A 14,800-nucleotide genomic window follows, 5' to 3' on the forward strand; every position below is an offset into this window, starting at 1 on the left:
TTTAGCAAGAATAACAGAAGCAGCCAGGATTTTTTAATTAACTCTTGCGTATTGACATTTAATCATGCCCAAACTTGTTGCACCATATATAAAAAATGCTATTCATGGAACTTCTATGACATTTATTTCCTAATAACTGATTCTCTCTGTCCATCAGCTTCTGCCACATTCCCGATTTTCCTACATTCATCTATAATGGGGCAAATTAGAATAGTCAATTAGAAATGGTGCATTTTAGAGCAGTGAATTCGTCTACCAACATATCTTTGTGGTGTGGTTAGAAATAGGAATATCTAGAATGATACCATCTGCAAAAGGAATATACAACTTCAAAAGCATCAAGGGTCAGAAAAAGAACTTGGATTTCCTGAAGCTGTGAGACAGTAGATTGACTTGCTGGATTACTTTTCCACCTCAGACAAACAAACTCTCTGCAAATCCAATTGATTGAGAAATCATTACAAGAGTTAATTTGATCCTATTATCTAACAAATGATAAACCTAGGAAACTGGCAAATTGTTAACTCTAAGGGAAAGGGAATAGGGCAAGGGCATCAATATTTAAAAGCTTGAGCCTGAATTTGTTTTGCTAAACAAATGGTATAAAAAAAGTATCATTGCAACACAAAAAACATCAATTACAAAATATGCCATAGATTGTGCAAACACGCCGATCCATCTTGACAATTTGTTGATTATAGTTACCACAGGATTTTTAAAACATTTAGTTTAAAATTCAATTGCAATTCACAAAACATTAATTTAATCAGAAGTTATTTTCACTGCAACTATCTTTTAGCAGTTTTGACCAGCCTTTCTGGATCTCATCAATCCAGTGGTGTTTTAAAAATGATGCAAGTGCTTTATTTTAACATTTCACCTGAGTTTGCTGAGGACTGCCACTGGGAATGGTCTGGAGATTTTCAAGACGCCATTTTGGAAGCAAGGTTTGCCTCACCAGCTCTATCCATGACAAGCATCACACAGCTGTTGGAGTTCGACAATGTCAGAAATCAGCCCAAGGAAACTTCATGCCTTCCCACAAAATAAAACAAAACAAAAAAAATGGATCCAACTTTTAAGCAGCATGCAGTGCAAATCCTTTAACAGTAATCTCACCCCCTTGTGATTTACTTGTCTATCATTCTCATTTGAAGGCCACCAACTTTTGCTGAGGTACAAGCCGCAGTTGCCAAAGCTTTTTTATTTCCCTTCCCACGTGGCCACTGTTTGTGTTGGAGACTGGACAGGAGTTTAAAGGCTATTATTCCTACTTCATCTCAGCCAAACAGATTTTCTCCATGCCAAATATCCACCACAAATTTCCCAGCAGGAAGTAAATGATTAGCAATCAGAGGGGGAACCCTGGGCAAATTATCCCCTCCTTAAACTGGAAGTACTGAAATTAATTATGCACTCTAAATAAAAATCAGCAAACTCAGAATCCAGAGATAGAAATCAGAATTTATAGCACAGTATATGGTGCGTTAACAAATTTTTGTTTAAAAGGTAGTAGATTTCTTAAGTAATTTCAAAATTATCCAAATTTTGCAGCCTTTAATTCACTGTTGACTCTTTTTGCAAAGTAACACAGATAAAATACAATCTACCAGAAAGCGTCGAAATAAATTCATTTAAGCTTAAATTTTAATAAAAATTGACTTATACAAGGTAACACAGAAAGACTTGAGCATAATTAATGAATAATTCCTTAAAATATCTTTAGAATGCAGAACCAATTACTGTATTAGTATGTTGATATTTAGAATAGTGTAACAAAATTGTACTCATCAGGACAAAGATTATATAAAACAATACAATGAACTACATCATTAGGCCAGCACAAGTACAGAGAATGTCCTGATTGGAATAAAATGACGCACAATTCAAATTAAATGTTGAATTTAATTTACAGCTGTAAATATATGTTGCATCAAATTTAAAAGAACCAAATTAGAATGACAGTATAAAAAGTACACGTGTTCAGTGTAGGACAAAGATTTGTCTAACTGGATCACAGGTCTTGAAAACAGACAAGAGAGGAAAGTATTAAATGGCCTTTAATCATAGTTAGTCTTACGTAATCACTACTTATATATTAAAATTCAACATGACAGAACTATTTCCATAATGTTTTTCAGAAGTTTGACTTTAGTTCATCAAAGTTAAAAAGTCAATTTTACAAATGAAATTTCTGTGATATTTACCATCAATCTTGCATAAATTTCAAACAAAATTCCATCTGGACTATATTCTGCATTCAGCTAAAATGCTTCATTATACTTGGTGGCTTAAGGGTACATTGTTTGAGCATTCTATCTTTAATTAGAGCACTCAACATTACCTAATAGTTTTTTCCATGACTTGATGAGCGACTTGGCAAGTGTTGTAACTTCTTCATCAGTGCTTTGTTTTCTAACCGCATTCACAGACATCCCAACCCGTGTGGACTACAAAGATGAGTAGATATTAATCAACACCAATTTTAAAAACCTTGATTAATTAAACTATTTTACAAAGCATTTTAGCAAACACTCCTCTAGCAATTAGCCAGGCCTAAAGTCTTAAAAGTTTACAGATTATGAGAAAAAAAAATCTGTTCTTCACAAATACAATTTTTTTTTTATTTTGAACATCTGGTATTTTTTTCTACAAGAGATAATTTAATAAACAAAAAAGCCAGAGGGAGTAAGTAAGATAGGAAAATGAAAAGATATACAATTGAACAGCCCTTCAGCTCATGTGTCTGTGCTGAACATGATGTGCAAATCAAACATAAAATTTGCTGGTGGCACCTGATTAGATATTGCTACATCCCCTTCATTTTCTTGTGTATCCAGAAGCCTCTTCAATGTTTCTATTATCTCTGCTTCCAACATTACTCTTAGCAGCCATTACAGGCATCCACTGAGTGTAGAATATTTGCCCCATATGGGTCACTTAAACTTCAACCCCCCACCCCTCCACCTTGCATGTGGCACCTTTGCCCTGAGGAAAATATTCCGAATGTCTACCTTGCTAATGCTCCTCGCGATTTAAATTTAGACATACAGCACCGTAACAAGCCCTTTCAGCCCATGAGCCCATGCCACCCAATTGATCTATAACCTCTAGTACATTTTGGAACAGTGGGAGGAAACCAGAGAACCTGGAGGAAACCCACGCAGACATGCTGAGAAAGGTTGATCTACAATGTCCACAACTACCAATCTTTCTATCATCTACAAACTTATTAACCCATCCTCCTACTTTTTCATCAGTCATTTATGTAATATCAATGGGGACCTCTGAAACTTTGGAACACCATTGGTTAAATGCCTCCAGCCTGAATAACAGTCTACGACCACTACTCTCGGTCTTCTATAAGACAGCTAATTTTGTATTTAAATTATCAGCTCACCACTGATCCCATGTATGTGCACCATCTGAATCACCCTGCCATGAAGGTCGCCATATAAATGTGCAAACAAATTAAAAGATGAAATCAGAAAATAAATATTTTAAAAGACCCAATGTTAGTAAAAGGGCTGAGTGTACTTTTGCTATCCTTGTTAACAATTCGGAAGGGAGATTGCAAATTATTATAAGTGTGCTGGAATACATATCTTATTCCATTGGGCAAGCTTTTGAAAGTACCTCACCTGTAATGCTACATTAAGTTTAGGGCAATACTAAAAAAAAAATGGATGTACTGGCCTTTGAGGGGGTACTAAATATATGAACATCTGATATAAATTTTATCCTGTGAAGAAAGATTACATAAAATAGGCTTGTACACTAAGAATTGAACAAGAAGGTTTCCACTGAAACATACAAGATTCTGAAGGAGCTTTATAGGATCAATCTCCACATTCACTTCAAACTCACTATGAACAACAGAACATTTTTCTTTACATTATTATAGCAGTGGGTCAAATCATATTGATTTGATGTAGGCTAGACTGGGCAGAAATTCATGCTAGGTGTTGGCAAATCTAACATGTTTCAAAGTTCAAATTTATTGTCATAGTACATACATGGCATCACATACAGGCAAAATTTCCACTTACTCAAAGATATGAAATCAAAAGAGAAATGTGAATAACCTGACTGCAAAACAGAAAATAAATAATTAGTAATAAATATTGCACAAAGTAAGAGTCCTCAAAGTGGCTCTGATTTCATTTGTGATTAGGAGTCTGATGCTGGTGAGATAGCAATTGTTCCTGAATGTGGTCAAATGAGTCTTGTGGCACATATACCTCCTTGCTGATAGCAGCAGCAAGAACAGAACATGTTCTGGGTGGTGTGGATCCTTAATTACTGCTGCTCTCCATCCACAGTGTTCCTTGCAGATTTTCACATTGATGGGGAGAGCTTTGCCTGGTAACGCACTAGGCTGTATCCACATTAGGGTTTTGTACTTTTGCAGGGTTTTCCGCTCACAGGTATTGCTGCCATACCAGGCTGCAATGCAGCTAGTAGCACATTTCCCACGACACATTTGTAGACATTTGCCAAGCTTTTTGATGTCATACCGAACCTCTGAAAACTCCTGAGAAAGTAGAGGTGCTGACGTGCTTTCTTCATTATTACATTAGTATGTTGAGTCCAGAAAAGGTCCTCCAATTTATTGACTCAAGGAATTTGAATACCATCTCCACCTCTGATTCCACCAATGATCACTGGATCGTACACCTCTGTTTTTCCCTTCGTAAAGTTCACAATTAGCTTGTTTGTTTTGGTGACGTGGAGTTCAAGGTTGTTGTTGTTAGTACAGCATTCGGCCAAATTTTCAGTCCCCCTCCTGTATGGTGACTCATCACCCGTTTTCATATGACCCACCACCATGGATTCATTAGCAGATTTGTTGATGTTGTTGCGTTGTATCAAGCCACAAAGTTAGAAGAGTAAAATGAGTAGAGCAGGAGACAAAATAAACAGCCCTGTGGTGCTCCAGAGCTGATGGAGATTGTGGAGATGTTCTTGTCAACCACACCGATTAGGGTCTGTGGGCGAGTTTCCAGGACTGCAGGAAGGAGTATAAGTATGGGATAGTGCTCTCCTTTGCAATCAATCACCTTCAAATTCAAGATGTCCAAAAAGGATGAACAGAATGCATGGTTGAATGTGAGATTGGAAACATCATACAGAGTATGTGGGGGGTGGGTGTAGAATGAATTTAAAAAATGCAAGATTTTTCAGAACAGAGAGGTTTCTGGAACCCAAAATAAATTAGCAGAATAGTTTTGCACTTTTTAGGAAGAGCCTGTAGACATATTTTCAGTCTTTAAAAGCACATTAAACCTCAACAATGAAGACGCTGTTTACATCCGGTACCGCACTGATGGCAGTCTCTTCAATCTGAGGCGCCTGTAAGCTCACACCAAGACACAAGAGAAACTTGTCCGTGAACTACTCTTTGCAGACGATGCCGCTTTAGTTGCCCATTCAGAGCCAGCTCTTCAGCGCTTGACATCCTGTTTTGTGGAAACTGCCAAAATGTTTGGCCTGGATGTCAGCCTGAAGAAAACTGAGGTCCTCCATCAGCCAGCTCCCCACCATGGCTACCAGCCCCCCCCACATCTCCATCGGGCACACAAAACTCAAAACGGTCAACCAGTTTACCTATCTCGGCTGCACCATTTCATCGGATGCAAGGATCGACAACGAGATAGACAACAGACTCGCCAAGGCAAATAGCGCCTTTGGAAGACTACACAAAAGAGTCTGGAAAAACAACCAACTGAAAAACCTCACAAAGATAAGCGTATACAGAGCCGTTGTCATACCCACACTCCTGTTCGGCTCCGAATCATGGGTCCTCTACCGGCATCACCTATGGCTCCTAGAACGCTTCTACCAGCGTTGTCTCCGCTCCATCCTCAACATTCATTGGAGCGACTTCATCCCTAACATTGAAGTACTCGAGATGGCAGAGGCTGACAGCATCGAGTCCACGCTGCTGAAGATCCAGCTGCGCTGGGTGGGTCACGTCTCCAGAATGGAGGACCATCGCCTTCCCAAGATCGTGTTATATGGTGAGCTCTCCACGGGCCACCGTGACAGAGGAGGTACAAGGACTGCCTAAAGAAATCTTTTGGTGCCTGCCACATTGACCACCGCCAGTGGGCTGATATCGCCTCAAACCGTACATCTTGGCGTCTCACAGTTCGGCGGGCAGCAACCTCCTTTGAAGAAGACCGCAGAGCCCACCTCACTGACAAAAAACAAAGGAGGAAAAACCCAACACCCAACCCCAACCCACCAATTTTCCCTTGCAACCGCTGCAACCGTGTCTGCCTGTCCCGCATCGGACTTGTAAGCCACAAACGAGCCTGCAGCTGACGTGGACATTTACCCCCTCCATAAATCTTCGTCCGCGAAGCCAAGCCAAAGAAACATCAACAAAGATAACTTGTGGAGGTACAAGGTGACTCTAGCTGCATTGACTCGTTAGCAGATCACAGACGCAAATAAGATTAATAGATGCTGGGGACAGCAAGTGCAAGCCACTGGCTTTAACTATCACCCTATTTTAGTCAGAAAATGATCTGCAAGACTCATCAAATGGATGAGCTCCTTCTAAGAATTATAGGAGGCATTACTCAAAATGGAAGAAAGAGTTTTGCCACTCCTTTCATTTCATGGCACACATAATGAAGATCTTCTTAAACTTCATTTTTGGCCACTTTTGTGCAGGTACAATATAAAGGAGAATGCTTACATGCAATAACAATCTTCTTTAATGGCATGTTGTATTGCAATTACTTTCTTTTACCACAATATTCTGATTATTTTCACCAACACTTTCAAAGTGATTGTATTAGAAACAAAATCTCATGTAAGAAATATTCTGGTATTTGTCCACAACTTACAGGCTTTTATTAAGCTTCCTCAGCTTTAGGACTCATTGTTCCCTCCAAAGAACATACAAGGCAAATTCAACAAGAGACTTTAATACACAACATGTTTTATATGTAGACGAGAAAGCAAAGTTAGGCTTCATGTATTTTTAAAAATTCAGGTAGAATACTCCCCCCCGACAGAAATCAAAAAATATTTTGAGATGTTTCAGTGTTAAATGCAGGTTTCCATTTAAAACTTTCATGATCACCCAATATACACTATGGTAAGTACATAAACTAACATAATTTTTAAAAAAGCCTAATTTCTGGTCTGTACCCATTTAACTAAAGCTATTCCAGACATTCCTTTCAAAAGTATGATCATGACAAGATTAAATTTCACCCTTCTTCAAAAGGTCATCTGATAAATTAACTAAGATTTTTCTTATTATCAACCCTTATATCACATGTTTTGGTCCTGTTCAGCATTCACTATTGGAAGGAAATTTTTTATGAATTCTCCCAGATTTTCTTGGTTACTATTCAACCTTATCCCATTATAGCTTTATTTGGGGTGGATATAGAGAACAGTCGATGATCAGTGTCGGCTTGCCATCTGATAGCTTTTGCCACTTTAATGGCGAGAAGATCTAAGATGGAAGGACTCGATCCCTCCCAGTTATGCACAATGGATGATCCAAACCTCATCATGCTTGAACCTCGAGAAGATCAGATGTAATGTTTTGAAAACTGAAGTTAAGTTTGATAAAATATGGCACACTTTTATGGAATATTTTCATGTTTAATGAATAATAGTTGGTTTACTATTTTGTATATAACATATAAAATCTTTTCCTGAACTTATTTATTTACATACAAGGCAATTCACTGATATACAGTTACTGTTACCCTTTTGGTGGTTTAAGGCATCCCAGTGGCGTTTCTTTTAGCTTAGATGTTGGATAGGTTAGTTACAGTATTTTTTCTTTAAAAAAAATGTTTATTTAAAATTTTTGACAATACATGCAGTTAATTACAAAATTTAAAAAATACAATTACAGAAGTAAATCCATGATGGTTGTTCCCCAACCCCTACCCACCCAAAAGACCCCAAAGAAAAAGAATAGATATGGAAAGAAAAGCAAGTACAAAATAAAGAAAAAGGAAAGAAGGAAAAGAAAGCAGAATGGACTGGTGAAAAGTGCTGCACACTCCACGGATAAATTCATATTCTATTCAATTTTCTTTGGGGAAGATCAACTCAGATCTCAAGGGTTAGGAAGAACATAACTAAAAATTTACACTTGAAAAATTGTAAATATGGACGCCAAACTTGTAAAAATATGTTCTACTTATTTCTTAAGTTATAGGTAATTTTCTCAAGGGGAATGTATTTCTACATTCCAATATGCCATACCGAGATGTGTATCAGACTTCCACCCATCAGCGAAACATTTTATAGCCACTACCAACGCAATTTTAACAAATTCTATTTGATGTTTAGGTAGTTTCAGTATTATCCAGTAAAAATAATTCTGGGTTTTATGGAAATTTAATTCCTGTAATCTGCTCTAAGAAATTTCCTAGATCGACCCAAAAATGTCTCACTTTAGAACATAACCAGTTTAAAGGAATAAAAAGTTCCTAACGCTTTGCCACATCTAAAACATCAGTCTGATAAGTTGGAATTTATTTAATTTCTGAGATATAATTGATGCAGGAAATTATATTGTACTAATCTATATCTTACATTTATCATATTAGTCATACCAGGTTTCCTTTTCTATTCTTACATTTAAGTCTGATTCCCATCTTTGCCTGGGCTTATGAACCCCTTGTTTGGGGTTACAATTTTTTTTCTTTTAGGTTTTTTCCTGCAGGAACAAGAGATATAATATCAAATTCTGTCTGTTTATCATTAGTTGCAATTATCATTTTTATTATTGAATAGATTGTAGAGAGAAAAAGTGTGTGTGAGATAAAAAATTCAATAATTTTTTTAGGTCATTTTGGGAAGTTACTAGAGCTACAGGAACTAGCATAAAGTCCAGACCAGGAGATGGAGGGGTAAGATGCAGGTGTACCACAGAATAAACTAATTTCATTTCTATCTAAAGAATTGGGGATAAGATGAGAAAGGTAAAGATTCACAAGTTCTCATTGAAATTGCCCAACCAATTGTTTGCTATTCCTGATTTACCTGCAAAATATCCAATGTCATTGGTATGCTTTTAAGTTCCTTCAGTAAATCGATAGCACCAATCTGTGGAATTGATAGAAAATAGAACAATAGATAAAATGGTATAAGCCGAACAGTGTTACTGAGTCACAATCTTTGTTAACAAAGTCATTAAGTAACTTCCCTGTAAATTAAATAATGTCAATCAAATAATTAGTAAACAAGTAAATATAAATAGCACAAATACTGATAACAAATTTAAAATGGATAATGGTGGAAAAATATGGCAGTCAGTCCGCACTTGTTTGGAGAAAATGTACATTTGTTCTCAGCTTTTAACAGCCTAGTTATCCTTTGGTGCTGGTCTTCTTTCTTTGGCTTGGCTTCGCGGACGAAGATTTATGGAGGGGGTAAAAAGTCCACGTCAGCTGCAGGCTCGTTTGTGGCTGACAAGTCCGATGCGGGACAGGCAGACACGATTGCAGCGGTTGCAGGGGAAAATTGGTGGGTTGGGGTTGGGTGTTGGGTTTTTCCTCCTTTGCCTTTTGTCAGTGAGGTGGGCTCTGCGGTCTTCTTCAAAGGAGGTTGCTGCCCGCCAAACTGTGAGGCGCCAAGATGCACGGTTTGAGGCGTTATCAGCCCACTGGCGGTGGTCAATGTGGCAGGCACCAAGAGATTTCTTTAGGCAGTCCTTGTACCTTTTCTTTGGTGCACCTCTGTCACGGTGGCCAGTGGAGAGCTCGCCATATAACACGATCTTGGGAAGGCGATGGTCCTCCATTCTGGAGACGTGACCCATCCAGCGCAGCTGGATCTTCAGCAGCGTGGACTCGATGCTGTCGACCTCTGCCATCTCGAGTACTTCGACGTTAGGGATGTAAGCGCTCCAATGGATGTTGAGGATGGAGCAGAGACAACGCTGGTGGAAGCGTTCTAGGAGCCGTAGGTGGTGCCGGTAGAGGACCCATGATTCGGAGCCGAACAGGAGTGTGGGTATGACAACGGCTCTGTATACGCTTATCTTTGTGAGGTTTTTCAGTTGGTTGTTTTTCCAGACTCTTTTGTGTAGTCTTCCAAAGGCGCTATTTGCCTTGGTGAGTCTGTTGTCTATCTCATTGTCGATCCTTGCATCTGATGAAATGGTGCAGCCGAGATAGGTAAACTGGTTGACCGTTTTGAGTTTTGTGTGCCCGATGGAGATGTGGGGGGGCTGGTAATCATGGTGGGGAGCTGGCTGATGGAGGACCTCAGTTTTCTTCAGGCTGACTTCCAGGCCAAACATTTTGGCAGTTTCCGCAAAGCTGGTATAAAGGTCATAATTATGCAAAGTCTAACCAACCAGACTTTGATCTAAAAAGTATTTAAAAATCCAAAGTACTGTGTCTATTAAAGGTTACTCAAAGGCTAGATGACAAAAATATCCAGAGTAGACATTATTTATTAGTCCTTATCTGCCTCTGTGGGAAAAGAAAGTTAATATTTCAGGTTAAAGAGCATTTGTCAGCACTGATAGTAGAGAAAAGAAGCTTGTTAAGCTCCATGGAAGGTGGGGAAGGGGATTGTCTCTGATAAGCTCAAACCAGGACCGCCATGGGACAAACTGTATATAAAGTTATCAGGTTAATGACCGAATTGGCGCAGATAAGATTAAAAAGTGAGAACATAAACCAAATATTCCAAAATTATTCCGTCAATGGTCTTTTTAGGAGTTGAAAAATACAGAGCAGGAAATTGTGCCTGGCAGGTCAGGCCTTTTTATCTCTCTTGAAATGGAGAAGAAAAAAAACAAGTCAAGCCAATATCAGAGAGAGATAACTGATATAGAGAGAAATCAAGTTATTTGAAATTGCAGGGGTCAATATCAAGACTAGAAAGCTGTAACATGCCCAGACAAAAAAAAATGAGGTGTTGTTCTTCAAGCTTAGAGTGTACCATAATCAGCCATCTGTTGAGTATTAACATCCACCAATGCATTAATCTTAGAGTGTACCTCTTGTAAAAGTACAGAAAGCCACAGTCCAGAGTGAAATGGAGCTCTAAAGCAGCCATTCTCAACCTGCTTTTGGCTATGGCCCCCTTAGAGCTCTGCTCAAAGTTATGGGGCCCCTTCCCTATGAAACAGTCAAGTTGGTTTCTTCCATACTTCTCCTACTGTCTACCTAAAAAAAATTTTCATTTCAGTCTGTGGTCTTCTTAAAGTGCTGTGACCACCACCCCCCCCCCCCCCCCCACCACCCAGGGGACCCCTCTGTTGAAAATGGTTGTACCAAAGCTGTACAAAGCATTGACCCTCTCTGCAAATGGTTTTTCCAACGTAAGACCCATTATGAACACCAAATGTAGTACAATAAATTAAAATAAATCAACTGCTTCACCTGGAAAGACTGTTTGGGTCCCTGAATGGTGGGCAGTGACAAGTATTTCACAACCTGTGGTTGCAATAGGAATTGCTGAAGGTGGGAGGGAAGAATGGACCACAGCATATTAAAGGGCATAGTTCTTGCAAAAATGCTCCTGGGAATGAGACAGGAATAACTGACTGATGGTGTTATCTCTCTGAAGGTGACAAAAAGTGCAGTGAGTTCTTACAGAAAGGAGTTGTTGAGATTATAGAAGAATTGGATGCATAGCCCATCTCATAAGAGGAAGAAGATCTGGGGAAAAAAAGGGCAGAGGTTGATCATATGAAGCTAGAAGGGTAGAAATAAAAAAGTAATGAAATTGCCACGTTCTGCATGAACAAGGAAACAGAACTGATAGTCATCAATTTACCAAAAAAATGGGTTAAAGGAGTGGCCCCAGATCAGAATGAAATAAAGAATACTCAAATCCCACAAAAAGACAAGCATTGCTTCAGCTCATACTTCTCCTCCAATCTGGTGAGAGTGAGTGGAGTTGAAGATGGTCTTCAATGAAACAATGGGTTCAGCCAGGTGAACATAATGGTGGAGGAAACAGATGGAGCTCATGAAAAAGGCAGAGACCTAAAACCATCCTAATGTGAGATGGAGGTGTAAAGGGATTGTGTGCCCATCAGAAAAAAGAGCCCATTGGGACCAATTGAAAAGTTAATAAAATGGCAGGTGTTAAAAGGATCATGGCTGTCACTGGGAAAGAAATAGACCAGAGGAGACAAAATTAAGTCAAGCAAGGAAGTAACAAGTTTGCTGGGGTGAGAGCAGGCTGAAACAATGGGTATGCCAAGGCATTCCTGCTTGTGGATTTTAGCTAGGAGATAGAAGTGAGGGACTGGACACTAATAGGTTGAAAACTGCAGTGGAAAGATCGCATGAGGAAATGAGATCCACAAATGGGTGATCATGGCCTGATGCTTGATAATGAGCTCCTGATTTAAAGGGAGCTATGAGCTGATTGATGTCCGAGATCTGACACACAGCCTCTGAGGTAAGAGGTCAGTTCACTAGACCACAACATCACCCTTGTCAGCAAGTTTGGTGACAACATTGGACTCAGAAAGTGGGCACATTAGAATGTAAAAGAGGAGTGGAAAAGACACTCTGTCAGTTTTTCCATGTGAAGCAGTGACTCATTTGCACCGAATCTATTGTTCAGCTTTCAATGTTCACAATGCAGACTCTCCTACATTAGAGAAACCAATGTCAATTAGTTAACCACTTTGCAGACACTCACTTTCAATCCACAGGGGAATCTTGTTGTCTGCCATTTTAAGTCTTCATCCCAATCTCACTCTGATCTTTTGGTTGGTTGCTGCACTGTTAGGAAGTAGCCCAATGGAATCTAGAACAGCACCTCTTCTATTAACTGGGGATATTTCAACCCACTGGACATGACTCTGCTGTATTAAGCCATCCATCTGTGATGATGGCTTGACTGTTTTTCTCTTTCTTTCCCTCTGGAATTGAAGGCTAAGGCTTCCGCCTATGCATTTTCCAAACTGTACATTTCCTTTTCAATGTTCTCACTATCTACCTTCTCCCAATGACTTAGTGACCAGAAAACCTGGTTTACACATTATCCCCAAAGTCTCCTTGGTTTTATCCACAACATCCCTCCCCGCTTTCCCTGCACCTAACACGCTCATTTTCAGTTCCTCCCAGTTCTAACAAGGATTCCTTGGCTTGAAGCATTAACTCTACGCACAGATGCAGCCCAATCTGTGTATTTCCAGCTTGTACGAGTTCTAGCTTCATGAATTTTCTTGATATTTGCAAGCATTCCCCCCACCCCAACCACCACCACCACCACACGAGTCTCCAACACTAAACCTTGAACCAAGGTTAAAGATTCAGTGGCATGAAAGGCAATGTTGTTCCAGTGCAGTAAGTCTTTTGGCATTCCACAGAAACCAAGATGTCATGAACAATCCATCTCATGGGAAGGCCCTTTTTTTTCCTGCATTTTCAACAAAATCTGCAACATTTGGTTAAAAAAAAACCCAAAATAGTGACGCGTCCCCTCACCCAAAAAGAAAAGGGAAAGGTCCCTCTTTTTTAGAAATAAAAACTGAAACCCACAACAAATTGCCCCCAGGCTAAGAAATCATGCAGTTATTTATCTCATAGCCTTCATCTTTGGCAGAGAGTTGAATGAGGAGGGAAGACTGCAAATAATGTGAGCGCCAGCCCTCGGCGCAAATGCAAGGTTTATGGGCATTGCAAACCCTGGCTCTGGAAATGGACACCCCCCCTCCCCTACCCCCACCCCAACCCCCCAACCCCACCCCACCCCAACCCCCTACCCCCACCCCAACCCCCCAACCCCACCCCACCCCAACCCCCACCCCCCCCACCCCAACCCCCTACCCCACCCACCCCCCACCCCACCCACCCACCCCCCACCCCACCCCCCCTCCCCACCTCCACCCCCCCTCCCCACCTCCACCCCCCCTCCCCACCCCCCCCAAAAAAAGTTCAGCGAGCCTTCCCACGAACGGGTAGCCCGAGCCGTCCCGCAAAGCTGGCTGCCCGCCGGGCCGGGCCGGGCCGGACCCACCGTGTCCTTCTTCGACACCATCTTGTCCATCTTCTTGGCGATCCGCACGATTTCCTCCAACTTTCCCATTATGTTCAGTGGGTGTGAATTTTTTCTTCCTCCTCCTCCCCCCCACTCGAAACGACTCGCGTGGCCGAAGGAGGAAGGCGAACAATGGCCGCTCTCATCAGTACCAAGGGACCGAACTCCCTCCCACCTCGACGCGCTCATCCCTCCCTTGGAGGTCCAGCCGTCACCGGGCGCCGCAAGCGGTGTTGGGAGTTGGAGTCCGTCCCGCCGGCCGGGGTGACGTCTCCGCCCATCCCTCCCTTGGAGGTCCAGACGTCACCGGGCGCCGCAAGCGGTGTTGGGAGTTGGAGTCCGTCCCGCCGGACGGGGTGACGTCTCCGCTCATCCCTCCCTTGGATGTCCTGACGTCACCGGGTGCCGCAATCCAGCCGTCACCGGGCGCCGCAAGCGGTGTTGGGAGTTGGAGTCCGTCCCGCCGGGAGGGGTGACGTCTCCGCCCATCCCTCCCTTGGAGGTCCAGACGTCACCGGGCGCCGCAAGCGGTGTTGGGAGTTGGAGTCCGTCCCGCCGGGAGGGGTGACGTCTCCGCCCATCCCTCCCTTGGATGTCCAGACGTCACCGGGCGCCGCAAGCAGTGTTGGGAGTTGGAGTCCGTCCCGCCGGCCGGGGTGACGTCTCCGCCCATCCCTCCCTTGGATGTCCAGACGTCACCGGGCGCCGCAAGCGGTGTTGGGAGTTGGAGTCCGTCCCGCCGGGCGGGGTGACGTCTCCGCCCATCCCTCCCTTGGAGGTCCAGCCGTCACCGGGCGCC

General features: G+C 41.6%; 1 protein-coding gene across 4 annotated transcripts in view; it reads right to left on the reverse strand.

The window, feature by feature from the left end:
- LOC138735700 (transcription elongation factor A protein 1-like) overlaps positions 1-14,478 on the reverse strand; it is a 47,416-nt gene extending 32,938 nt beyond the window's left edge. Inside the window, exons 1-3 of one of the 4 annotated variants that reach the window (XM_069883943.1) lie at positions 13,981-14,474; positions 9,028-9,090; positions 2,345-2,450 (exon numbers count right to left, since the gene is read on the reverse strand). In XM_069883943.1, coding sequence (XP_069740044.1) covers positions 2,345-2,450; positions 9,028-9,090; positions 13,981-14,190 — 379 coding nt within the window. In that variant the 5' untranslated portion in view covers positions 14,191-14,474. Of the gene's footprint in view, positions 1-2,344; positions 2,451-9,027; positions 9,091-13,980 lie in introns of all 4 variants that reach the window. The other 3 variants (XM_069883941.1, XM_069883942.1, XM_069883944.1) reach the window with 3 other exon arrangements.
- Between the last annotated feature and the right edge of the window lie 322 nt (positions 14,479-14,800).

Source organism: Narcine bancroftii, chromosome 6, assembly GCF_036971445.1.
Source record: "Narcine bancroftii isolate sNarBan1 chromosome 6, sNarBan1.hap1, whole genome shotgun sequence".
In the NCBI taxonomy this organism is placed as follows: domain Eukaryota; kingdom Metazoa; phylum Chordata; class Chondrichthyes; order Torpediniformes; family Narcinidae; genus Narcine; species Narcine bancroftii.